Source organism: Mesoplodon densirostris, chromosome 1 (genome assembly GCF_025265405.1).
Source record: "Mesoplodon densirostris isolate mMesDen1 chromosome 1, mMesDen1 primary haplotype, whole genome shotgun sequence".
NCBI lineage: Eukaryota > Metazoa > Chordata > Mammalia > Artiodactyla > Ziphiidae > Mesoplodon > Mesoplodon densirostris.
Window position 1 is genome coordinate 112117636 of NC_082661.1, and position 25348 is coordinate 112142983.

Below are 25348 nucleotides of genomic sequence, written 5' to 3' on the forward strand. Positions count from 1 at the left end.
ACCAGGAAAATTACAGGATCATGCAAAACCCAAGCACAGTTGTTAGAGGGTCTCTTCCTGCAAGGCTCCTTGCTTTGCGCTTCTGTCACCTCCAGGGCTTGAGTTGCTGTGTGTTCTGTTCTAAATACCCGGAGGAGACTCAGGTTTCAGTCAGAACCTCAGACCCACAGAGCAGCAAGGGAGAGTGGTGATGAACTAAGAAATCCCACAGCCATGACGGTGCGACACTGAAGGGCCTGCTTCTCAGGTGGCGCACGTCACCTGGGAGGTGAAAGGGACCTTGCCTGAGGAGAGGAAAACTGCCAGCTTCCCAAACCGTAACAATGCAATTGGATGAAACATCCATACATTATAATTCAATGTTTCACAGAGATCATTTGTTCAGGGAAATAACGCATAGTTGAGCTGCATTTTTCAGCAATTTCCCCATCATTCTCTCTTTCTCGATCCTATTTTGAGTTGGGTTTCAGAGAAACAAAGAAACTCTCACTAATGGTGCCACAGTACATCTGTCTACCTTTCTGTCTCAGTTTATTGGGTGGAAAGTCAATGAAGTTTGATACTGGTAAACCCTAATAAAACTAAGGAAATTTGATTTGAAATCTAAGACGCCTAAACATGGAACTATGTCCAAACCCCATGTATAAACTGCAGTGAAAAGTGCAGGTAGGGAGGATGGGGACTGCGTTTCAGCTATTTCTGAAAAACTGGAAATGCAAACTTTCCACAGTGAAATTGTAGGGATGAGAGTATTTATGTGTCCCATTCTCTGGTTAATCATGGGTTAACCCCACTACAATAAAATGGGGCAAACCCAACTACAACAATACCAAGAAACTGTTCCAAAAATGTGTGGAAATAAAATTTTATGTAATGAACATGGTTATGATAAACAGGCCTTTGTTTGGGATTGGAGCCATATTTTGACACACATGGTGATTTTGTTGTAATGTTGTCTGTGGCAAGATTTTAACTATATGGTGAAAACCCAGAGCATCTGTGAGTAATACGTTTCTCAATCAAAGCTGGCAATAACAAGTGGGGTTCGGGGGAAGGAATGGGAGTTTGGGATTAGCAGATGCAAACTATTACATATAGGACAGATAAACAACAAGGTCCTACTGTATAACACAAGGAACTACATTTAATATCCTGTGACAAACCATACTGGAAAAGAATAGAAAAAGAATATAATGATATATATATGTTTAACTGAGTCACTTTGCTGTACAGAAGAAATTAACATTGTAAATCAACTGTACTTCAATAAAGTTTAAAAAAAAACAAAGTCAGCAATAAGACACAAATATGGATCTGCTAGTCATAACTATATGACAATTTCTTTTTTCAGTTTTTATATGAAAGGAAAGATATAAGAAATAAACAGACACAATAGCAGGACATATAGTTTTGAGCATCAACATTTTAATTCATATGATTTTAAGCAAACTGACTAGTTCTCTTCTTAAGTTTGGGACTCAAAACCCATCAATGAAGATTAGATGGTACGCTGCATTCTTCATGGGCATTAGTCCACATTCTCAAGTGTTGTGTGCAATGAAAACTATACCAAAAACGAAGAACTACAGAGAAAAGTATGGGTGTGAAATAATGTAATAATGGTAGACAAATACTGGAAACTGCAGCAAAACGTGGGTAAAGAAGTATTCTCTGTAAGAAATACATTAGGCAATAAAACCCAAACTAATAAAGTGCAAAGAACTGGAACACGAATGATGCTGGGGGAAAATAAAATGGTACGAGACACGAGGAAGTCCTAACTGAAGATTCTCTGGCTGTGCCTGCAGAGCAGGAGCTAGATGACACAGCACAGGACGGACAGCAGTGGACGGGGAGCCCAGGGTCTAGGTCTTCCCCAGGATGAAGTAGAGAGGAAACCTCTCATCTTTAGAGTCAGAGCCGTGCAGGTAGAACTAGAAGAAGGTGGAGGCCACGTGAATGTCAGGGTGCAGCGCACGTGAATGAAGAAGCATCAGGAGGATGGCTAGAGAATTCCACTTGAAGTTGCCGAAATGATTTTGTCCTTTTTTCCATAAGTAAAAAATCAAAAAGTCCCTGTGGTTTTTGGCAACTTTCCCTGTGAACAAAGACTTTTTTTCCCAGCGTACTGCTGAGACGGTCTGTGATTTTCTCTCACATCTTCCCTACTCCCCATGTTTCCTACTAATTACCATAAATGCAGAAACTTCTGGTACAGTTCCATTTCTTTCCAAGCACAATGCATAAATAAAAACGTTGGAACTTGCTTCTTTCTTCCGTTATGTGAATAGTAATATTCATTACTATATTTGCAGGTTGGGGCTTGGGGGAGGTAAGCAGAATTAAAATAACAAGGAAGTAAAACCAAGACTATGAACTTGGTATGACTGTATACATTGTGTGTCTCCTTCATGCCATATCTGTGTATTAGCACACTGTTGACATGGATTCCTGGGGCCAAGAGACAAGTATTTACACAAGACATGGAAATGTGAGTCTCGGAGTGCAGATGAGGGTGGATCCATCTCAGTCGCTGGTTACAAAACCTCCACCATCTCCAAGGGTTACATCCTTGAAGCTGCATTACTGTAGGTAAGGGATTATGGTCCTAAAGACTAAAATAAAACATCAAACTCTCACATCTGAAAAAGGACCCATCACATCTAATAAAGAACCCATACAGTGCATGGAACCCTTCTACAAGCGATGGCTGTCTCATCTTGCCTGAGTTCTTCCCACGTCAGGGAACTTCTCACATCACTAGGCAACCCACGGCCCTATTGGACAGCTCTACACCAAACCACAACCACCAGTCTTCCAGTGAGCCGAAATCCACCCACCAGCCACTGGGACTAGTTACTACAGCTACACTAACAGAGAACAACAGAGAATAAAATCCCTCCCACTTTGGCCTGGCAGCCTTTTAACCACCTATAGCCATCACATGTGCCTCCAGGACTCAAGCATTTCTTCTCTAGGCTGGACGCCCCCATTCCCTTGCCCCATGTGCAGACCCAGTGTAGCCCATGTGGCCACATTCCTCAGGGCACACTCTAGCTTTGCTACTGCTCCTCTTGAAATATGGTTCTAAGAACTGAAGACCTCTCGGCTTTCTCATCCAAAGGATGATTACAAAGCCAGTCTCGCTCATAGGCTTTTGCTGAAGTTACCCAAATGGAAAATAATAAAAATTTCAGCCCAGAGGTCAGCAAAGGAAATGAGCACTGACTAAGAAGGCCCTTCACTTTCCTCCTGGAGGAAAAAAAATTTTTTTTCCTTATAATGAAAGAGAAGTGATATTCTGAACATATATGAAAGATCATAAAAGGAAAATAAATTATGTAAGAATATCACCCTGAGTGTTTCTATTTCCTTAATTCACCCCTCAGCCTACAAAAGCAACTGGTCCCACCATTGACCTTGTCTTTCTTCTTGTGCCAATTTTATCCCCCAGATTCCTTGTCTCTTGTCACTGTGCTTTCTCCTCCTTCTACTGTTCTGTTATCTGATGTTCTCTTCTTGGATTACATATGACAAAGAGTTTCTCCATCCTTCCCACCTGCTCAGTGGCCACTGGACTCATCTCCTACCCTTGGTTCGCATTCAACCCCTTCCTCCCTGGGAGCAGAATAAGGCAGCAGACACCAGATCTTCCTGTCTCCCTTGCTCCTCCTCTTCCTCTGGTGCCTCTCTCCACTGTGGTACATTGGTGGTCTGAGCAGAAACCAAGAGTGGCAGTGGGGAACAGAGATTATCACCCATAAGGCACAACTCCAGCCGCTGTTCCACATGTCCCAGCACCAGTCAGAGGAGGACCACTTCCTCCGCATCACAGGCACAAGAGCATCTTCAGACACATGATGGTAAACAACCTCACATGTACTCAGTTCCTGTTTCTCTCTTGTCCTGGTCCTAATGATGGCTTTGACAATCTCCACTTGAGTAAAATTTCTGGCTGGCAAGTAACAGATCTAGGGGGTGGTATCTTTGGTAACTGTCCTTTATCAACTCATCTGGTCAATGGGATCAGATAATCACAAGTTAGCAGGTGTGGAAACCTCTGGATGTCATCACAAGAATTCTCAGAGCTTTGTCAGTCAAGTCTTCGGAGCTGCGGGCCCACAGTGAGGCAGCCTCTTTGCATAATAAAGACGATAATAGCTAATACCTGGTTAAAGGCACGTTTCTATGTGTTTAAATATACCAACTCATCTAAAATTTGCAACCATCTCTGTGGTGTGTACTATTTTTGTCCCCATATCACAGTTGAATTTTGCTCAAGGTCACACAACTAGTAAAGAAGCAGAGCTGGAATTCAAACAGCCAGCCACCTGGCTCCGCAGCTGGGGCTCTACACCATTATATTATGAAGGTCACTTGTGTAAATGGAGCATTTTACATCAAACACTGCCTAGACCTTAAGGCAAGTAAAGTGCACCAATGGAAGGCTGGGTGACGGCATATCCAGGACTCCATCTGGACTGAGAACCATGTCCACTCACATGTTACCAGAGCATCTGTGCCATGCAGATGGGGCTGTGGCTGCCAACCTAATGGCAAAATCCCCTCCACCCTGGGGAGCCCCACTGACGCCACACATCAGGCACCTCAGGCACCAGTCTTCAGATATTATGATGCTGCAGCTCCCTGCTCATGGATATCAACATCCTTTAGAATAGGTCCCTTGTTGGATGCTTGGGGCTCTGGCTCCCAGGCCGCCTTCTGAAAGTGTGCAAGCCAAAAGAAAAATGCACATCTCTTGATCCGATAATAAAGTAAGAAAATTTATCCAATGAGGGATTCAAAAAATAACAGGGAGAAATACCCTCCCACCTCTATATTCTTCCCCACAACCCCGAAATGAACTCACCTATTAAGAAGTTCCTAGCCGACTGGAGAGACCCTGGAGAGAAGAGCTTCAGGCCATACACAATGTAAGTGGGAGGGTACCTGGCTTTGGCCCCAGTATCAAGAAGCAAAATAAGGCCACACAGCACACAAAAATAGATTGGTCTGCTATATGTTATGATTTGGTTGTGTCCCTAGAAAACAAACACAATTTCTGAATGGTACCTTTAATTTTGATTAAATAACAAAAGCCTCATAGTCAATCATTTATACCACATTATACAACTTACACCATATAACAATTCACCCCCGCCACCATAATTCATACACACAAAACACCAAGGGAAAAAAAATACCCTGATGCTTACTCTGTCAAAGAAGAATAAGAATATCAAAAAGAATGTTATGTCTCTCAGACTCAGCAAGATTTACCTGAAAATGTAATTACCAGCCTTGGATAAAATCTAGATCTAATTCAATGCTTCCCCCACAGTGAAACTTCCATTTGTGTTGTTCATTTCAAGTGCAAAATTAATTTAAACCACTATTTGCTCTGCATGCTCTAAGTTGAGCTCCATTATTAACAAGAAATAGAATTATAAGTTGTAGGCTTCAATTTCCTTATGTCTTAGAAAGCAAGACAATACAGGTGCCAAATTATACCTGCAGAGACTGCACAAAATGTCTCAGTATAGCACAGTGGAATAATCAATTTTTAAACATTTGCTATTTATATGCATTGTCCTCTGAGGAGGACCAAAAACTTAACTGATTTCATCTTAACCTTCAAAATATTCTTAAGAGGCAAGCGGACACATTGTTTTATTTTTCTTCTGGAATGGATAGAAAAATTAAGGAAAAGCTATAACATCAACTTTCCAGGGCAAAAGTCAATGAAGAATTAATTTACATCTCACAAATCAATGCACAATTCATAAGGTTCAAAACACCAACAAAAATGAATTAGGGAGAGAATATTATTTGCAATTCAGGAACTACTTTGAGTACAAAAAGTCAAGATGAAAGTGATACAAGTTTGATCACCTCACACCAGTCAGAATGGCCATCATCAAAAAATCTACAAATAAATGCTGGAGAGGGTGTGGAGAAAAGGGAACTCTCTTGCACTGTTGGTGGGAATGTAAATTGATACAGTCACTATGGAGAACAGTATGGAGGTTCCTTAAAAAACTAAAAATAGAACTACCATATGGCCCAGCAATCCCACTACTGGGCATATATCCTGAGAAAACCATAATTCAAAAAGAGTCATGTACCACAATGTTCATTGCAGCTCTATTTACAGTAGCCAGGACATGGAAGCAACCTAAGTGTCCATCAAGAGATGAATGGATAAAGAAGATGTGGCACATATATACAATGGAATATTACTCAGCCATAAAAGAAATGAAATTGAGTTATTTGTAGTGAGGTGGATGGACCCAGAGTCTGTCATACAGAGTGAAGTAAGTCAGAAAGAGAAAATCAAATACCGTATGCTAACACATATATATATGGAATCTAAAAAAGAAAAGAAAAGAAAAAGGGTTCTGAAGAACCTAAGGGCAGGACAGGAATAAAGACGCAGACGTAGAGAATGGACTTGAGGACACGGGGAGTGGGAAGGGTAAGCTGGGACGAAGAGAGAGGCATGGACATATATACACTACCAAATGTAAAATAGATAGCTAGTGGGAAGCGGCCACATAGCACAGGGAGATCAGCTCGTTGCTTTGTGACCACCTAGAAGGGTGGGATAGGGAGGGTGGGAGGGAGACGCAAGAGGGAGGAGATATGGGGATATATGTATATGTATAGCTGATTCACTTTGTTATAAAGCAGAAACTAACACACCATTGTAAAGCAATTATACTCTAATAAAGATGTTAGGGCTTCCCTGGTGGCGCAGTGGTTGAGAGTCCGCCTGCCGAAGCAGGGGACACGGGTTCGTGCCCTGGTTCGGGAAGATCCCACATGCCGCCGCGCGGCTGGGCCCGTGAGCCATGGCCGCTGAGCCTGCGCGTCCGGAGCCTGTGCTCCACAACGGGAGAGGCCACAACAGTGAGAGGCCCATGTACCGCAAAAGATGTTAAAAAAATAAAATAAAAAGACTAGGAAATAAGTCAAAAAAAAAAGAAAGTGATACAAGTTTGGATATGAATTTTTAAAGTCACTGACTTGAACATATTTAGAAATGCAATTTAAATTGCCACTGCTTCTATAATAGAAATAGTCTTATATCTGAGACCATCTTTTAATAAGAAGGAAAACACAGGCTGTCCATGGGGGCTGGCTACGTTTGGCCCTGAGTCCAGATTCAGTCTTAAAGGAATATTTTGTACTCTTATGAAATTTCCTTTTGAATCCAACTAGGTCATAGATTAATGGGTAAGGGGATATTTCCTCTGCATTTAAAAAAAATTGAAACTAAAGCATAAGTGAAATCTTAATGCATTTATCAAGTGAATAGCAAAATAAATTGCTTGGTGTACATAGCCACTTAGTGTACAAATACACAAGCATATGAGATCTTTCCTCAAACTGATACCATTTCAGAAATATAATTAAATAGCTACTTCCCACTTTCCCTGATTCTTTGTTACTAAAAGGTTAAAAATACTTTTTCCAGGAATTGAAAGTCTATGGCTTTGAACAAATTTAAGATATCATCTTGGATCGTCCAAGTCAAACTTTATTTATTGGGCATGGGAATGCTTTCTTTTTATTTGTAATTTCTGAGACAAACCTTAAGGCTCCCTTAGAAACAGGCTGCCCTCACCATCATGCTTATCTTTTGGGTCCCCAAACCATTCTAAGCATATCGCTAATACATGGCATGTGAGTCACTTTTATTTGTCTTGATTCCTAAGAACACCCACTAATAAAATTTCCCTGCTCTCCAGTTCCTTCTTTCACATAGGATTCAATCATAAAACCTCCCAAGGATTGATTTTTTTTTTTCAATAGAAAAATTCCACTCGCTCCTCCAGGTGAAGTTTGATCACAATCTTTTAAAACTTGTCCAAGTGTTTCCCACCTGTTTTTTCACCTTCAAATGCCCTGGGGAAGCACCGCTGATTTCTGCTCTGGGGCATCTTGCAGGCTGTTTTACAAAAGCTGGTCTACACACGCATTTGGGTCTCCCATTAACCCCACCTACATATACAATTTCACAGGCGGTGCTCTGGTCGCAGGGCAAGGAAAGGGTAAGGTGAGAGAATCTATCCAAACCTACAGTTCCCCACCCGGAGAGCAGTGGTGCTTGTGGCTAGGGGACCAGACCATTCTAATTGTCCTCTTACCAAGAGAGTGGGCTGGTCAGATGCTTCAAATTTGCTGCTGATAGATAAGTAGATAGATGGATGGATGGACAGATAGATAGATTGATAGATGATAGACAGATAGATAGGTAGATAGATAGATAGATATAGATGGATAGATAGACAGACAGGGAGACAGAGTGATAAAAGGGTTTTGTTATAAGGAAGATGGGGTGTCTGAACCCAGGGGCACTGAACCGAGGCCATCAGCAACCAGGTCATGCCAGCCCCATCCCATCTCTGTCTGCCGTTACCCGTGACAGCTCCAGGCTTCGTGCAAATCCAAATTCTCTGCTTCTCAGCTCAGAGGGCAGAAAAGAGCTGCCTCACACCTGCTGAGTCTGCACAAGTTCCTGTCTGGCCACACTCAGAGGTCAGCTGTTTTGGACAAGCTGATGTAAAACAGCAAAGGCTAACATTTATCCTGCTTTCCTGTGCCTCAGGCACTCTTCTACCTACTTTAAATATTCCACTCAAAGAAGTCCTACTATTACTCTCATTTTTTGCCAAGAGTAAACTGAGGCACAAAGATGAAGAAATGTGTCCCAGGCTTTGCAGTGTGGCCGAGCCAGGACTTGGACCCCGCCGCTGGCTGCCTGGCTACTACCCACCGGCTCCCCAAACTGACCCAGATGGTGATTGCATTTGCCACTGGATCCTTCTAGGCCCAACACTCAACCTCACTCGGATCAAGTTCATTCGCAATCCTCATTCTTTAGACACATGATGTGAATGTTACTCATGTGAAGTAAAGAGAGAGTGGGGGGGGGAATCATTCATAATAGCTTCTCCTGGAAGGTGGAAGAGGGCTCCTACCAGGAGAGGGTGTAGAAAAATAACTGCCTGCTGCTCTGTCCAGCCCCTCTGAGACATTATGTCTACCTACGTGGAACTCTCTTCACTACAATAAGGATTTGCTGTTTGCTTTAGCAATTCACCTGTTTATATTTAGAGTCACATTTTTTTAATTGAAGTATAGTTGATTTACAATATTGTGTTAGTTTCAGATATACATCATAGTGATTTGTTTTGGGGTTTTTTATGCAGATTCTATTCCATTATAGGTTATTGCAAGATATTCAATATAGTTCCCTGGGTTATACAGTAAATCTTTGTGGCTTATCTATTTTATGTACAGTAGTTTGTATCTGTTAATCCCATACTCCTAATTTATCCTTCCCCCTCTCTCCCTTTTGGTAACCGTAAGTTTGCTTTCTGTCTGTGAGTCTGTTTCTGATTTTTATATAGATTCATTTGTATTATTTTTTAGATTCCACACATAAGTGATATCATATAGTATTTGTCTTTCTCTGTCTGACTTATTTCACTAAGCATAATATTCTCTAGGCCCATCCAAGTTGCTGCAAATAGCAATACTTCATTCTTTTTTTTTGCTGAGTAATATTCCATTGTTTATATACATACACCACCTCTTCTTTATCCAATCATCTATTGATGGGTACTTGGGCTGCTTCCATGTCTTGGCTATTATAATAGTACTGCTATGAACACTGGGGTGCGTGTATCTTTTCTAATTAAAGTTTTCATTTTTTCTGGATGTACACTGAAAATTTTTAACTATACACTTCAGTTCTCCTTGCGTGTGGAGCAAAAGAAGGAGATCTGGGGATGGGCGCCCACTGCCCTAAGGAAGCTGAACCCCAGTAAAACCCTAGCCAGCAAGTATTCTATGACCCACACTTGGTGGCATATATATACAGTGGAATATTACTCAACCATAGAAAAGAATGAAATAATGCCATTTGCAGCAACATAGATGGACTTAAGAGATTATCATACGAAGTGAAGTAAGTTAGACAAACATCGTATGATATTACTTATACCTGGAATCTAAAAAAATGATAAAAATGAACTTACTTACAAAACAGAAACAGACTTACAGACAGAAAAACAAATTTCTGGTTACCAAAGAGGAAAGGTGGGGAAGGGATAAATTAGGAGTTTGGGATTAACAGATACATACCACTCTATATAAAATAGATAACCAACAAGGACCTACTGTATAGCACAGGGAACTATACTTAATATCTTGTAATAACCTATAATGGAAAAGAATCCGAAAAAGAATAGATATGTATATGTATAACCAAATCACTTTGCTGCACACCAGAAACTAACACAATGCTGTAAATCAACTATACTTCAATTTCTAAAAAATTTTAGTGAAATTAAAAAAAACATTTCTCTGATAAACAGCACCGTAACCAGGTGTTCAAGGTCAACATCAAAAGTGGTTAAGTCATGTTGATTGTACATAACCTCGAAATGATGTAAGGAAAATGGCACTTTACTTCTGTGGTTTTCCTCCCCCATAACCCAGTTACATCATCAGATGAGCACCTGCTAAATCCCAACTGAGGGACAGTCTACAAAATCCCTGACCAATGCTCCTCAAAGCTGTCCAGGTTATCAAAAACCAAGGAAAACCTGAGAAATTGTCACAGCCAGGAGGAGCCTTAGGAGAGAGAATGACTAAATATCAGGCAATGTCCTAGATGGAATCCCCCCCCCCAAAAAAGGGATATTACGTAAAAACGAAGGAAATCTGAGTAAAATATGGACTTCAGTTAATAATAATGTATCCATATTGGTTCTGTAGTTGTGACAACTGTAACATACTGATGGAAGAGGTGAATAATTGGGAACCTAGGTGTGGGGTTTGTGGAAACTGTACACTCAGTCCTCTGGATCCACAGAGCAGAAGGAGAAAGGAAAGAAACCTTTACAGAGGACTGAATATTCCAGGTCCTGCACTGGGCACATTATATAAATTATCCAACTCACTCATGACCAAATCCAGCTGAGGCTGTTTTTTTTGTTTTTTTTTTTTTTTTTTTTTTGCAGTACGCGGGCCTCTCCCGTTGCGGAGCACAGGCTCCGGACACGCAGGCTCAGCGGCCCTGGCTCACGGGCCCAGCCGCTCCACAGCATGTGGGACCTTCCTGGACCAGGGCGTGAACCCGCGTCCCCTGCATCAGCAGGCGGACACTCAACCACTGCGCCACCAGGGAAGCCCCGAGGCTGTTATTATTATCCCCACTTTACTCACACAGAAGTTGCCAGCATTTGTCAAGTGCTCCCGCGGTGCCAGATTCTAGGCTGAGCCCTGGATGTACATTATCTTGTTTAATCCCCTTACAATCCTATTTTATTATTTCCTCTTTTACAGAGGAAAAACCTGAGATTCAGAGAAGTCACTTGACCAAGATGCCATAGTTTGTACATGGCGAGGCTGGATTCGAATCCCAAAACCTGCACGCTTCCAGTTACCCCGGTGTTTCTCAGGTGTGATCTGAGATCACCTCCGCCATCAGCACAGGGTGGGGGAGTGTTAAAATGCAGGTTCCCAAGTGCTGCCCCAGCTGTCCTAACTCAGAATCCCTGCAGGTGCTGGGAAACGCCCTGACACTGGCTCTGTGCCAGTGATCCTACTGGATTTTGCTTTCTGGGTTATCATTAGTGGATACTGTTGGTTAGACCAGTGTATAAATCTGTGTAAGCCAAGGAATAGCCTCATTGCCCGTGACTAAGTTGCCAGTCTCTGATCCTCAGATCCCTTCCAGGAGCTACCCACCCATTCTCATTTTTTTAAGCTCTCCTAGACCTCTTTTCTTTTACAATCAGACACGTTTCTTTCAGGGCCAGGGTCGATGGTACCATAACTATTAGCAGGCCAGTATTAATCTGCAACTCTATCTGAAGCACATAGAATGTTATGAAAAAAAAATTTTTTTTTCACTGTGCTATCTTCAGGTTTTAACAACTTGCTCAAAATTTGCCACCTCTGTGCTCCTGGAAGGAAACAAAGAAGAAAGTCAGTCAATCACTCCAAGAGCAAGAACTGACTGCATTAACAGCCCTTCCTGGGAACGAACAAAGTAATGCAGTTTTGAAAAGCACTTTGGTTCATCTGACAGCCCCTGATGAATGAACCTGAGCCAGGGCTGGTGGAAGGCTTGAGCACCATCTCTCTACCAGACTGGGTTCATTCTCTTGACCATCTCCTTTCTGAGGTTTTCTCATCTCTAAACAGTAAATCAGCCTCTAAACGCCTACATGGCTCAGCCACATTGCAAGGGGAACTATTTTATGGCTACCATATTTTCTTGCCTCATCAGAACAGTTAGAGAAATGCCAGCTCAAATCTGGGACTCATTCTACTCAGAAATCTGTGTAAGCAAATTAAGTACTGCAATAAACATAGTGTGATGTCTGACTGTGGCTTCTGTTGACAGTTAAGAGAAGTCGTTTCTTCCTATCTCACTACGACATGCTTGCTCAGATAAAGGAAGAGCAGCTGTATTTAGTCCTCCAGGACCTGGATCAATATAGACAATACGACTCCAACTTAGAGCAGGACTTGGGGGTCCTGCCAACAGTCATTGCATATCTACAGGGATTATGCAGCTGTACTTGCCATCCTCCTCGCCTAGCATTATCCCTGAAAGTACATGCAGGAAATGAATGTTTAATAGCACACAACACCCCTCCCCCAGGTCACCCAGAAAGACAGTGACCCAAGCGCTGTCACTAGGAAGCGGGGCTTATTCATCACAGCAGGAGGACGCCAGTGTCGCATCTAGGGTGGGCTGGGACAACACACCCCAGGGCTGTACATCTCTGCTCTCACCACCTAACCCAGATTCCTGACCATAATCACAACAACACATCCGTGATAGCCAAATTATGCAGCTTCTCCTTATCTTGACATTCAGACTCCGGGATGAAAGAAGATGTATTAGATGTATTAAACCAATTATGGGGAACAGAGGAATTTAACAAGATACTAATGTATGCCAGGTGAGTGTCCAATTACAAGCTTTTCTTAATTACTATGAGCTAAGCATGAGCGATCACAGATTTAAAAGCAGTCCTAAATCCTGGATATGAATTTTTTAAAGGCACAGTAGCGGGACGGTCAAGTTTTCTTTCATTGGAAGTGGTTTTCGGGGACCCACAGGAGCTCACCGTAACAGAGGAAAGAAGGTTTCTCAAGGAGCTGGGACATCCACCAGGCAGTGGTCTCGGTGCAAAGGCACGTGGCCAGGGTCCCAGTAGGGAGAGCACCAGACCTGGAGTTGCAGCACCACAGGGGAAGGTGCAGCCGGGTCAGTGGATGCTACGTGTGCTTCCGAGCTCATGGAAGAACGCCCAGGCACCAAGAGATCAGTACTGGGGAGCCCAGAGTGTCAGATATAAATGAGCCCCAATCGATGAGGTAAAAGGTAACAATACACTTGAAAATGTGGAAGAGAAAGAGATCAGCTTCAGGTAAAAAGAATAATGATTCATGCTTACATACTGAGGTTTCTACCATCTATTAAGCAATTTCTCTATGCCAGGCGCTGTTTTAAGCCCGTTACTTGGATTATTGAATCCCCATAGGCATTTTTATTATCCTAGTTGACACACAGGGAAGCTGAGGCATGGAGAGTACACATTTTGTTCAGGGTCCAACAATCAGACACAGGAACCAGAAAACGAACGCAGGCAGCCTGACTGCAGAGTCTGGGCTCACCGTCTTTCCTGACATGAGTCCAGTGGGGTAGAAAAGGCCCTCCACACATTCTTGGTCCCCATCCTGTTCCTTCCCTGCCACCATCCCCAGCACGCTCTCCGATCTAGCCTGAACTTGGCCACCATGCATTAATATTTCTATTTATATATTCGATATATATGGATATTGATATGCACGTCGCCTTTTGAATCTATTTTGCCCATTCCCCTATCTTCAACGCAAGCAGAGCGGACAAGCTACTCGCCTGTGATTGGACACTTACGTGGATTGGCGAGGCGGGGTCAGGCTGAACGCTCTAGAACACAAATGAGAAGTGTCTGTGTCATCATCTCATGATTTCAAGGCTACATTAGTGACAGTAAGAATTAGATGTGCTCTTGCCTTTAACAGGGAGTACTGGCAGCTGGCCATGACGAGGCAGAAGAGAAGCACCCACATGTCTTTGCAAAAGCCTCGGTTCAGTGTCAGAAATCCGAGCAGGGAAACCAGGACAATGAGTAAAACTGCCAGCACATTTTCCTTGACATCTTCAGTTCTGGGCAAAATAAACAAATCAAAAATGGAGGGAATAAAAGGTAAGGCTGTGTGTTTTTAAACAGAGAATACCTGCATGCATCTAAAAAGACTGGCCACAAGACAGTACTTATCCCAAGCACGCCTTTATATTGGGTAACAAGATTTTAAAGTTTCCTTCTTTCTTTCCTTCGTCCTGTGCTTTATATTTTTAAAAATCCATACTTAACTCCCACTTTCTGTTATTGAAGTAAATGAAATATAATCCAATTGGGTGTCCTTGGCCACTCAACTGGGTTTACTGGGAGAAGACCGTTAATTCCTCCATCCACAACAGTGAAATGTGAAGGAGCTTCACTGACTCCGCTAAATGAGGGAAGGGGTGCATGGCAATCCCTTCCAGATACAGTCTCCGTGGCCGGAATTTGCTGCTCAGTTTCAGAAGCCAGGAGAGCTCCAGCTGGAGGGCTGATGTGCAGAGGGTCCGACTGAAGGTATGTCATGACCACAGCCTCATGGGGTGGTTTTCTCTTGGGGGGCTCCACTTGAGAGGTGCAGGGTAGAGAGGTGAGCTCATCAGCTGTGGGGTGTTATCAGTGGATGTGCAAAGGGACAAGAAAGGGAGTTTTAAGATGCTGATCCAAAGGGTCTAAAGCTGGATCATGGGGAGGCAATAAGGGCTGTTAGCGGGAGGAAGTGGATGCATCAAAGTGCAAAAGAGGACAGGGTAACACTGGAGGGAGGTGGAGGGGATGTGAAGGTTGAACGGAGGCCGGAGTTATGACATCAGAGGTGGAAGACTTCTGTGGGAGGACTAGATGCAGGGTGGAGTTATGGAAGGAGCAGCTGAAATAAACTTAAGGGAGGATGGCATGGACCACAAGGTCGAGAGTTTAGATGAGGCATTCACAAGAATTCTGAGTACATTTCTTACCTCACCAATGTTTGCACATGCACATATTGTTCTGGGGTTGTTGTTTTTTCTGGCCGTGCCGCATGTGGGAATCTTAGGTCCCCAACCCGGGATTGAACCCACGTCCCCTGCAGTGGAAGCATGGAGTCCTAACCATTGGACCGCCAGGGAAGTCCCCATATTGGTCTTTCCCATTCAATTATGATCATTTTTAGACAGGGACAATTGGTCACTTCATCCCTGGCATGTTCAGGCACTCCTGAACATTCTATTTTTAATTAATAGACATTATTTTTTAGAGCAGTTTTAGACTTCAAAAAAAATTGAGGGGAAAGTATGAAGAGTTCCCACATAGCCCCTCCCCCCAAACACACCCACCCTCCCCCACCATCAACATCCCCGACGAGGGTGCTACATGTGTTATAATTGAGGAACCGACACGGACAAATCATTATCAACTAAAGTCCAGTCTACATTATGGTTCATTCTTGGTGGTGGACATTCTGTGGGGTTAGACACTGGTATAAGGATATGTATCTGTCATTACAGTATCTTACAGAGTATTTTCACTGCCCTAAAAACCCTCTGTGCTCTGCCTATTCATCCATCCCTCCTCTCTGACCCCTGGTAACCGCTCATCTTTTTACTGTCTCCATAGTTCTGCCCTTTCCAGATTGCCTGGTGGAATCATACAGAATGTAGCCTTTTCAGATTAGCTTCTTTCACTTAGTAATACACACTGAAGGTCCCTCCATGTCTTTTCATGGTTTGATAGCACCTTTCTTTCTACTGCGGAATAATATTGCACTGTATGGACATACCACAGTTTCTTTATCCATTCACCTATCAAAAGACATCTTGGTTGCTTCCAAGTTTTGGCAATTATGAATAAAGCAGACTTCCCTGGTGGTGCAGTGGTTAAGAATCTGCCTGCCAATGCAGAGGACACGGGTTTGAGCCCTGGTCCGGGAAGACCCCACATGCCTCAGAGCAACTAAGCCCATGCACCACAACTACGGAGCCTGCGCTCTAGAGGCTGAGAGCCACAACTACTGAGCCCGTGTGCCGCAACTACTGAAGCCCACGTGCCTAGAGTCGGTGGTCCGCAACAAGAGAAGCCACCACAATGAGAAGCCTGCACACCGCAACGAAGAGTAGCCCCCACTTGCTGCAACTAGAGAAAGCCCACACACACCCACGAAGACCCAACACAGCCATAAGTAAATAAATAAATAAGTATCAAACTTATGAAAAAATTATGAATAAAGTATCTATAAACATTTGTTTGCAGGTTTTTGTGTGGACATAAGGAGCGTGATTGCTAGGTCAAATGGTACTAGTATGTTTAGTTTGGAAGAAACTGCCAAGCTGTCTTCCAAAGTGGCTGAACCATTTTGCAATCCCACCAGCAATGAAATGAGAGTCCCTATTGCTCCACACCCTTTGGTGTTGTCAGTGTTTTAGATTTGGCCATTCTAATAGGCGTGTAGTGGCATCTCATCATTGTTTTAGTTCATAATTCCCTAATGATATATGATGTGGAGCATTTTTTCACATGTTTATTTGCCATCGGTGTATCTTCTTGGGTGAGGCATCTGTTCATATCTTTTGCCCATTTTTTAATCAGACAATCAAGTTGTATAGAATTGAGAAGTATAGAAATGTGAAGAACTCAGATATTAAGATGCTCATGTTGAATATTTTTAAAAGTATCTGGGGGGGCAATACATATTTGGTGAAAAGGGAAATTTATGTGTTTTTTAATTTTCTACTATGCACTTTTTATAGAGCTGAATGTACTTGTTAGCTCAGGTCCATAAAATACATTATGTATTCTTTAGTGTGCTCATAACATTTTTATGTGTCTACCTAAAACAATATATAAAGACTTAGGAAATAAAACAAAACAAAAATTTCAATTAGAAAAACCAAACCTCTGGGACTTCGCTGGTGGCCCAGTGGTTAAGACTCTGCAATCCCATGCAGGGGGCCCGGGTTCAATCCCTGGTCAGAGAACTAGATCACGCATGCCTCAACAAAGATCCTGGCGTGGCCAAATAAATTTAAAAAAAAAAAAAAAAAAAAAAAAAAAAACTTCTTTCCTATTTAAAGGGAAAGAATAAAGTTCCTGAAAAGTATTTTTTTCCCAGATTCTCCTCCACCAGGACTCCATTCCTCTGCCCTCAGCCTCCCCACCATCACTCCCCTCCCACATTTCCTTGCATATCAATATTAAATATTGGGTTAAGAAGTTTGTTCACTGGACAAGGAGTGTCATGATTAAGGCTGTCCTTTAGAAAGATTTATCTTGTGGAGGTTAACAAGATGCACTGAAGGGGAAAGGATAAGTAATACTCCCAGAGAGAAGTAAGGAAGGCCTGGGAAAGTGACACAGCTGGAGAATTGGAAAGGACACGTGACTTTCAGACACAATACAGAACGAGGCAGAAAGGACCCTGTGATTGAATGGATTATCTACAGTGAAAGATTGGTTGAAAGAATAAAGATGATTCCAAGATTCCAGTCTGGGGGAAGAGGATCATAATGGCAGAAATCGGGAAGGGGAGCTGCTTCGCTAAGGGAAGTCGATTCATTTGTTCACATAATAAAAGGGCTCGGCACTGCTCTGGGTGCTGGGAATACATCAGTGGATGAAAATCATGAAGCTTCCTTTCCAGTGGGCAGTGACATAAAATAAGTAATACACACAAAATGAATACATGATATAGTATCTGAAGATGATTAGTGCAATAGAAAAATGAACAGAACAAGGTGAGAGGAGTTACAACTGTCCGGGCAGGGAGCTGATGAAATTTTAAACAGGAAGGTCAGGCTAAGACTCACTGAGAAAAGACACTTAAAAGACCAAGGGGTTGGTCATGCAGGTATCTAAGGGGTGAGCACTCCAGGTGGATGGAACAGCCAGTGCAAAGGTCTTCAGGCTGGAAGAGGGCTTGGCGTGGTGAAGAATAGGAAGGCCAGCCTCATGCTGTTGTGTTAAGAAGAGTGTACAGGGAGATGTTGGTGGGAATGTGAATTGGTGCAGCCATTATGGAGAACAGTTCTGTATGGAGGTTTCTCAAAAAACTAAAAATAGAGTTACTATATGATCGAGTAAACCCACTCCTGGGCATTTACCCAGACAAAACTCTAATTCAGAAATATACATGCACCGAAATGTTCATTGCAGCACTAGTTACAATAGCCAAGACATGGAAGCAACCTAAATGAACATCGGCAGATGAATGGATAAAGAAGATGTGGTACATATATGCAATGGAATACTACTCAGCCATAAAAAGAATAAAATAATGCCATGTGCAGCAACATGGATGGGCCTAGAGATGATCATACTAAGTGAAGTAAGTCAGAGAAAGATAAATATCACATGATATCACTTATATATGGAATCTAAAAAAAATGATACAAATAAACTCACAGACATAAAAAACAAACTTATGGCTACCAAAGAGGAAGGGGGGAATAAATTGAGTATGAGATTAACAGATACATACTACTATATATAAAATAGATAAACAACAAGGACCTACTGTATAGCACAGGGAATTATATTCAATACCCTGTGATAACCATAATGGAAAAGAATCTGAAAAAATAGATATATGTATAACTGAGTCACTTTGCAGTATAGCAGAAATTAACACAACATTGTAAATCAACTATACTTCAATACATTTTTTTAAAAAAAAGAATAGCATACAGGGAGAATGGCTTTGAGCAGGAGATGCTCTTGCAGTAACTCAGATGGGAGATGAAAGCAGCTCAGACAAGGGTGGTTACATTGAAGGTGGAAGGTGCAGCAGACACATTTGAAGGAGCAGTAAACATAATTTCCTATGAGAAGTTGAAAGTGGGTGTGAAAGGATGACACCAAGATTTTTAACCTGAGAACCTGGAAGGATAGGTCTGTCATCAGCTGAGGTGAGGGAGACTGAAGATGGAGCAGACTTGGGATAAGGCAGAGATGAAGAGCTGTTTCGACTCTGAAACATGATCTCTGATCATGAGATGTCAATCCCGTAGTTAGAGACACAAGTCGAGAACTGGGGCAATAGGTCCAAGTTGGAGACAGAAATCTGAGAGTCACTGGTGGATCGATGGGATTTAAAAGCCATGAGACTGAATGCAATCACTAAAGAAAAGAGGGTGGAAAGAGCAAGAGCTGTGCAGCTCCTAAGGACACCAACGGGAAGTGGTTACCTGCAAAGGTGACCAGGAAGGAGTGACCCAACAAGGCAGAAGGAAAACCAAGAGAGGGCTGAGCCCTGGGAGTCCAGAGAAGAAAGTAAACCAAGACGGAGGGTCTAGTGATCTGGACCAGGGCAGGCTCCATGGAGTCCTGGGATCAGAGGAGGCTGAATGCAATGGGTTTATGAGAAAATGGGAGAAGAGAAACTGGAAAAAGCATAGGTAATGCTTCAAGGAGCTCTGCTGCAAGGGAGCCTGGACAGCAGCTGGGAAAAAGTGGTCGAGAGGATTTGTAAGGATGGGAAATATAAGAGCACGTCCTCGCGATGACAGTGATGATAGTGAGTTTCCCCCTACTTGTCACGTGGCTAGCTCCCTGCCATATTTCGTATCTGTGTGTCCTCAGATAAGCCTTCTGCAGCCACCTGTCCTGACATCCGTGTCCCTCCTCCCCCAGGTTCCGTGTCTTCCATGGCACCCAGTACCATTTGCTGTCTCAAATCCCATCTCCCCCAGTGGAGTCGGGCTCCCTTAGTGCAGAGACTGTGTCTGTTTCATTCACTGCCCTATACACAGGGTTCCATATAGAGCCTAGCGTGGAGTAGGTGCTTCAATTTTTGCTTTATTTTTAAAATGTATTGAATGAATGAATAAATGAATGAAATGATGCTCAGATGGGCAGCTTTTTGTTTTAGATGCCAACCTGATAAACTAATTAAATGAAAAAGAAACCTAGGTGTTTTGCAAGATGGGGTAATGGCAGAAGAGAAAAGAAGAGAAAATGAGAAAGGAAAACAAAGACAAGTCTGAAAATATCTGAACAGAATGGATGGCAAACTGAAGGCAAACAGAAGAGGCTGCAATCACAGAAACCCATAACGCTACTACAATCAGAGGATAAGGAAACCCGTTCAAGGAAGATCAGCCTGAATTCCAGCAGAAAGCTGAGAAACATCGAGCAGAAGGCCTTAACCTGTGGGAGTCCAGAGCAGTGATTAGTCTGATTTCAGTGCCTGTTATTCACCAATTTCTTCCACTTCCTGCCAACCCTCGCAGTTTGTTTTTTATTATGCATACATTTTCTTTCTAAGCTTTCATTTGGCAAATTCAACTTCTCTCATCCACCTGTGACTTTAAATACCCCCAATGAATATCTAATGTAATTTATGTATGCCTTTTCAAATAACAATATACCTTTCATTGTCAAAAATGTAAAATCTATCGTGTGAATCCCTGTTTATTTATTTATTTATTTTTGGCTGTGTTGGGTCTTCGTTGCTGCGCGCGGGTTTTCTCTAGTTGCGGTGAGCGGGGGCTACTCTTGGCTGCGGTGCACAGGCTTCTCATTGCAGTGGCTTCTCTTGTTGCGGAGCACCAGCTCTAGGCGCATGGGCTTCAGTAGTTGTGGCACGAGGGCTCAGTAGTTGTGGCTCATGGGCTCTAGAGCACAGGCTCAGTAGTTGTGGCACACAGGCTTAGTTGCTCCATCGCATGTGGGAATCTTCCCTGACCAGGGCTTGAACCCATATTCCCTGCATTGGCAGGCGGACTCTTAACCACTGCACCACCAGGGAAGCCCAGTAATTTCTTTTTAAATGAGTATTTCCAAAAAACTGCCTCATCTAACAGACTGTATTATCCTGAATTATTTTAGTTAAGTATGAAGTCTCCGTCTTAAGTGTGTGCCCCTTGGGTAACACAGTGTGGTTAGAAAAACCATTATAACTCCATTCCCTGACTTGTAGGTCCTGAAATTTACTGTTGTAATTGTGCATGACTACAGTTTTTCAGTATGTGATCATACCATTTAAGACATTACTATAACAAGTAGTCCCTGGGGGACCAACTACAGCAAAGCAGGCAACCAGCCTTCCCACTGCCCCGCGGCTGGCTTTTTTTTTTTTTTTAACATCTTTACTGGAGTATAGCCAGGACATGGAAGCAACCTAAGTGTCCATCGACAGATGAATGGTTAAAGAAGATGTGGCACATATATACAATGGAATATTACTCAGCCATAAAAAGAAACAAAATCGAGTTATCTGTAGTGAGGTGGATGGACCTAGAGTCCGTCATACAGAGTGCAGTAAGTCAGAAAGAGAAAAAACAAATACCGTATGCTAACACGTATATATGGAATCTAAAAAAAAAAAACAAAGATGGTTCTGAAGAACCTAGGGGCAGGATGGGAATAAAGACGCAGACGTAGAGAATGTACTGGCTGGCATTTAACGGTGAAACTCAGCATTTGCTGATGACACCGTTAGTAACGGCATAACACATTTCCAAACCCACAGCCCTTGAAGACCACAATGCAGTCCTCTGTATATTTTGAGGTGGGGATAAGTCCCCTACCTGGCCCCAACTCCATCACGCCTTAGCCAACCTGACCCCCCAGCCTCTGCTTCCACCTCCCCACCCAGTACCCTCAGCTCCCACAGCATTGCATCTTGAGGAGCAGTGGTGAGGAAGAGTAACAGGGTTTAAAGGAAAGATCAGCACTGAAATTACAGGATAGAGAGAAGAAGAACCCACGTCGTGAAAGGAAAGGGCCAGACATCACCACCCCAGCCACCCGGCGTCCCTCCTCTCCTCTCCACACCACACCCAGGCACCCAGGCACCCAGGCCCTGCCCTGTGTACAGGAGCCACAGACCCTCCTACAAAAATTGGCAGGCGATGAGTAGACCAAGGCATAACATGGACCCCAAAGCTAACCTTAAGGCTAAACCATTTTACCCATTTCTCTCAGCTCCCACTGTAATCGCTCAATGACAATTTCTTCAGTTGTCAAGATCTCACTGCTTCGACTCTGGGTGTGCAGCACAAAGGGTGGACACCTTGAAAATGCCCCCAGAGAACCTCAGCCTGCAGCCAAATTCCTTGCTATCAGCACGTGAGCACAAGCCGCCACACGCCCCCTTGTGTCTTTCACCCATACACGTGCGTGCCCGGCAGCTTACCGATCAAGTAACGCCAACAAGGTAAGGCGATCATACCAGACCTTAATCCACTTGCCAGGGAAGATGATAAACTTGTAAAACTGCTCTCGGTTAAATTTTCCTTGTGTGGAAGAATAGGAAGAGTCTTCTAGATCCTGACTCAGATGCTTTTAGATGCCGAAAGAAAAAACAGAGAGAGGGTCTCACATTGACATGTTATTGTCATAAATAAACCTCCTGATTTAGAAGTACTAAAAGCAGATGTTCTAATTCTGAAATGGAAACCAACATAGTTCATAAAAAATGGGTACCCTAAGAAAAGGATGATGATCAACAGAAAAGCTCTTTTTTCTTTTTTTGTACTGAAGTACACTTAATTTACAATGTTGTGTTAGTTTCAGGTGTACAGCAAAGTGATTCAGTTATATATACACATATTCTTTTTCAGATTCTTTTCCCTTATAGGTTATTACAAAATATTGAGTATAGTTCCCTGTGCTATTCAGTAGATACTTGTTGGAGAAAAGGTCTTTTTTACCAACACACTTCAATTTCATTATAATGTAACATTAAGATTATGCTACACATATCAAAATACTGCTGTCAGGCCAAGAAACTGCTATGAAAATAATTCTTATGAAAGATCAGAATTCAGCAAAAGACCTTAAATGACTTAATTTTTGAAAGGTATGTTATTTAATGTAATGCTGAGATAAATATTTAGATTTTACTATAAGTAAAAATATTTTCACTGACAATATGTAGGTCCTCGGTGAAGCCCAATATAAGAAAAAATAAAATATTTATAGAAAAAATATAAGCCAATAAAACAGAAACAAATGGGGGAATTTAATCTCAGATTGAAAATATTTTCACCCCAAATTCATCTCTGATTGGCTCTAATCCAATGGAGAGGAACTCAGTTTTGAAAAATATTAGTCTTCATTCATTGTCAAACAAATACTTAATGAGCCCCAGCACACTGTACATCTTCTATTTCTAATCTGTCTTTTTTTTTTGATAATTGTGGTTAAAAAAATACATAATGTAAAATTCACCATCTTGACCATTTTGTAAGTATACATTTCAGTAGTGACGATAATCATATTGTTGTGTGAGAGATCTCAGGAACTTTTTCATCTTTGCAAAACGGAAACTGTCCATGTTGCACACTGACTCCCCACTCTCCCCGCCCCCAGACTGACAACCATCCTTCTATTTTCTGTCTCCAGGAATCTGATTCCTCAAGGGACCTCCTATAATTGGAATTATACAGTATTTGTCCTTTTGTGACTGGCTTATTTCATTTAGCATAATGACCTCAAGATTCATACATGCAGCAGGCCTCAGAATTTCCTTCCTTTTTAAGGCTGAATAAAATTCCGTTGTATGGATAGACCGCATATTGTTTATTCATTCATCTGTTGACAGACGCTGAGGTTGCTTCCCCTACCCCCTTGGTGGAATATTCGCTATTCACAATCGTGAATGATGCTGCTGTGAACATGCACGTGCAAATATCTGTTCAAGTCCCTGCTTTAGGCTCTTTTGGATATACATCTAAAAGTGGAATTGGTGGATTATTCTAGTTTGTATTTTTATTTGTTTGCTTTTGTCCTCTGTTTTTCCCAAAAAGATTTGTGGTAGGCTCTAATTTCCTGTAGGCTGACTAACATAAAACACAGGAGACTGATAAGAAGGACCAAAATAAGAAAAGGGAGGAAGACAGCACAGAAGAGCAGCCATGGAGGGGATGCTGACTTTTAAAGGTCTCACACACTTCTCTCTGACTTACAAAGCAGAAGGCTATACTTGGGCAGACTACATAATTTTTCCTTAATTCAGTGAAAGTCGCTGATGTCAAAATGCCTGGCATGCATAAGGGCAGCACACCTGCTTCATTGGAGACCACGTGGCACCCTCCAAGGATGCTGACTTTACCATCTCTCTGTCCCCAGATGCTAATTCCCTGACTCAGCTATAGAGCACAGAGTTATTCATACTATAAACGCAAAAGGCATTTCAAGGGAAAGTTGATCCATCGTGAAGGCAATATACAGGTTAGCAATATACCGGATGGATTGGGCTGTATTATTACAGGAAAGTTGAGATTATAAATGCTGTTTGTGTCTGGAATGCGACTCCAACAGAAAAGAGAGCTTTGTGGAAACTGCCTGCTGTCATGTCAGCAAGAACAGCATCTTCTTTTAATGACAACGAATTTGTGGTTTAGAGTAAACCCTCCCCCCAAAAGAGATCCTTTTCCTTTATGCTCCGTGAATAAAGAGAGCAAGTAAGAAATACGTGTACAAGCTGAGCATGGTTTACCATTCTGTGTTGTGGGAATTCAGGTATGATGTGTAAACAGGTCAAGGATAAGCAACAGTGAAAGTGATAGCATTCTTTTGAATAGTAAGAAAAATACTCTCCTTTAGTGAGAGTAGTTTTAGGGAAGGTTAGTATAAAAAAATCACATGAAGACTACGTCTACATTTTCTGCAAAACTTATTAAAGATTCTGGCATATTGTGCTATTTATTGCTGCTTAAATGGAAATCCTTGTTTAAGAAACATTTCAGAATTTAATGCAAAGAAAAAATGGTTTGATTTCTGTGTTAGTTTACTAGGGTTGCTACAACAAAGTACCACAGTTGGGGTGGCTTAGACAAGAGAACTGTATATCCCCCAAGCTCCCTGAAACATTCAAGAGTTCCGTATACCTAATAAAAATTTTGATGATATTAATAATTGACACTGTTTATTAAAGGCATAATTTTGCCATCTTTAATCCTAAAAACCTCACAGTAACTCTTCCACGTAGGTGTTATTATTCTGGAGGCCGAAAGCCCAAGATCAAGGTGTTGGCAGGAGTGCTTTCTTCTGAGGCCTCTCTCCTTGGCTGGCAGATGGCTGTCTTCTCCCTGTGTCTTCACATGGTTTCCCTCTATGTGTATCTGTGTCCTGATCTCTGCTTCTTCAAAGGACACCAGCCATACTGGATTAGGTTCTACCCTAATGACCTCATTTTAACTTAATTACCTCTTTAAAGGTCCTATTCCAAATAC

The 25348-nt window shown here is 42.2% G+C and overlaps 1 protein-coding gene across 5 annotated transcripts in view; it reads right to left on the bottom strand.

Moving 5' to 3' along the window:
• PCNX2 (pecanex 2) overlaps positions 1 to 25348 on the bottom strand; it is a 287082-nt gene that overhangs the window by 194057 nt on the left and 67677 nt on the right. For 4 of the 5 annotated variants that reach the window (XM_060107858.1, XM_060107868.1, XM_060107849.1 and 1 more), the window contains 4 exons: positions 22306 to 22451; positions 14089 to 14242; positions 13970 to 14002; positions 4871 to 5042 (listed from right to left, as the gene is read on the bottom strand). In XM_060107858.1, the coding sequence (XP_059963841.1) occupies positions 4871 to 5042; positions 13970 to 14002; positions 14089 to 14242; positions 22306 to 22451 (505 nt within the window). The remainder of the gene's footprint in view (positions 1 to 4870; positions 5043 to 13969; positions 14003 to 14088; positions 14243 to 22305; positions 22452 to 25348) is intronic. The other variant, XM_060107877.1, reaches the window with a different exon arrangement.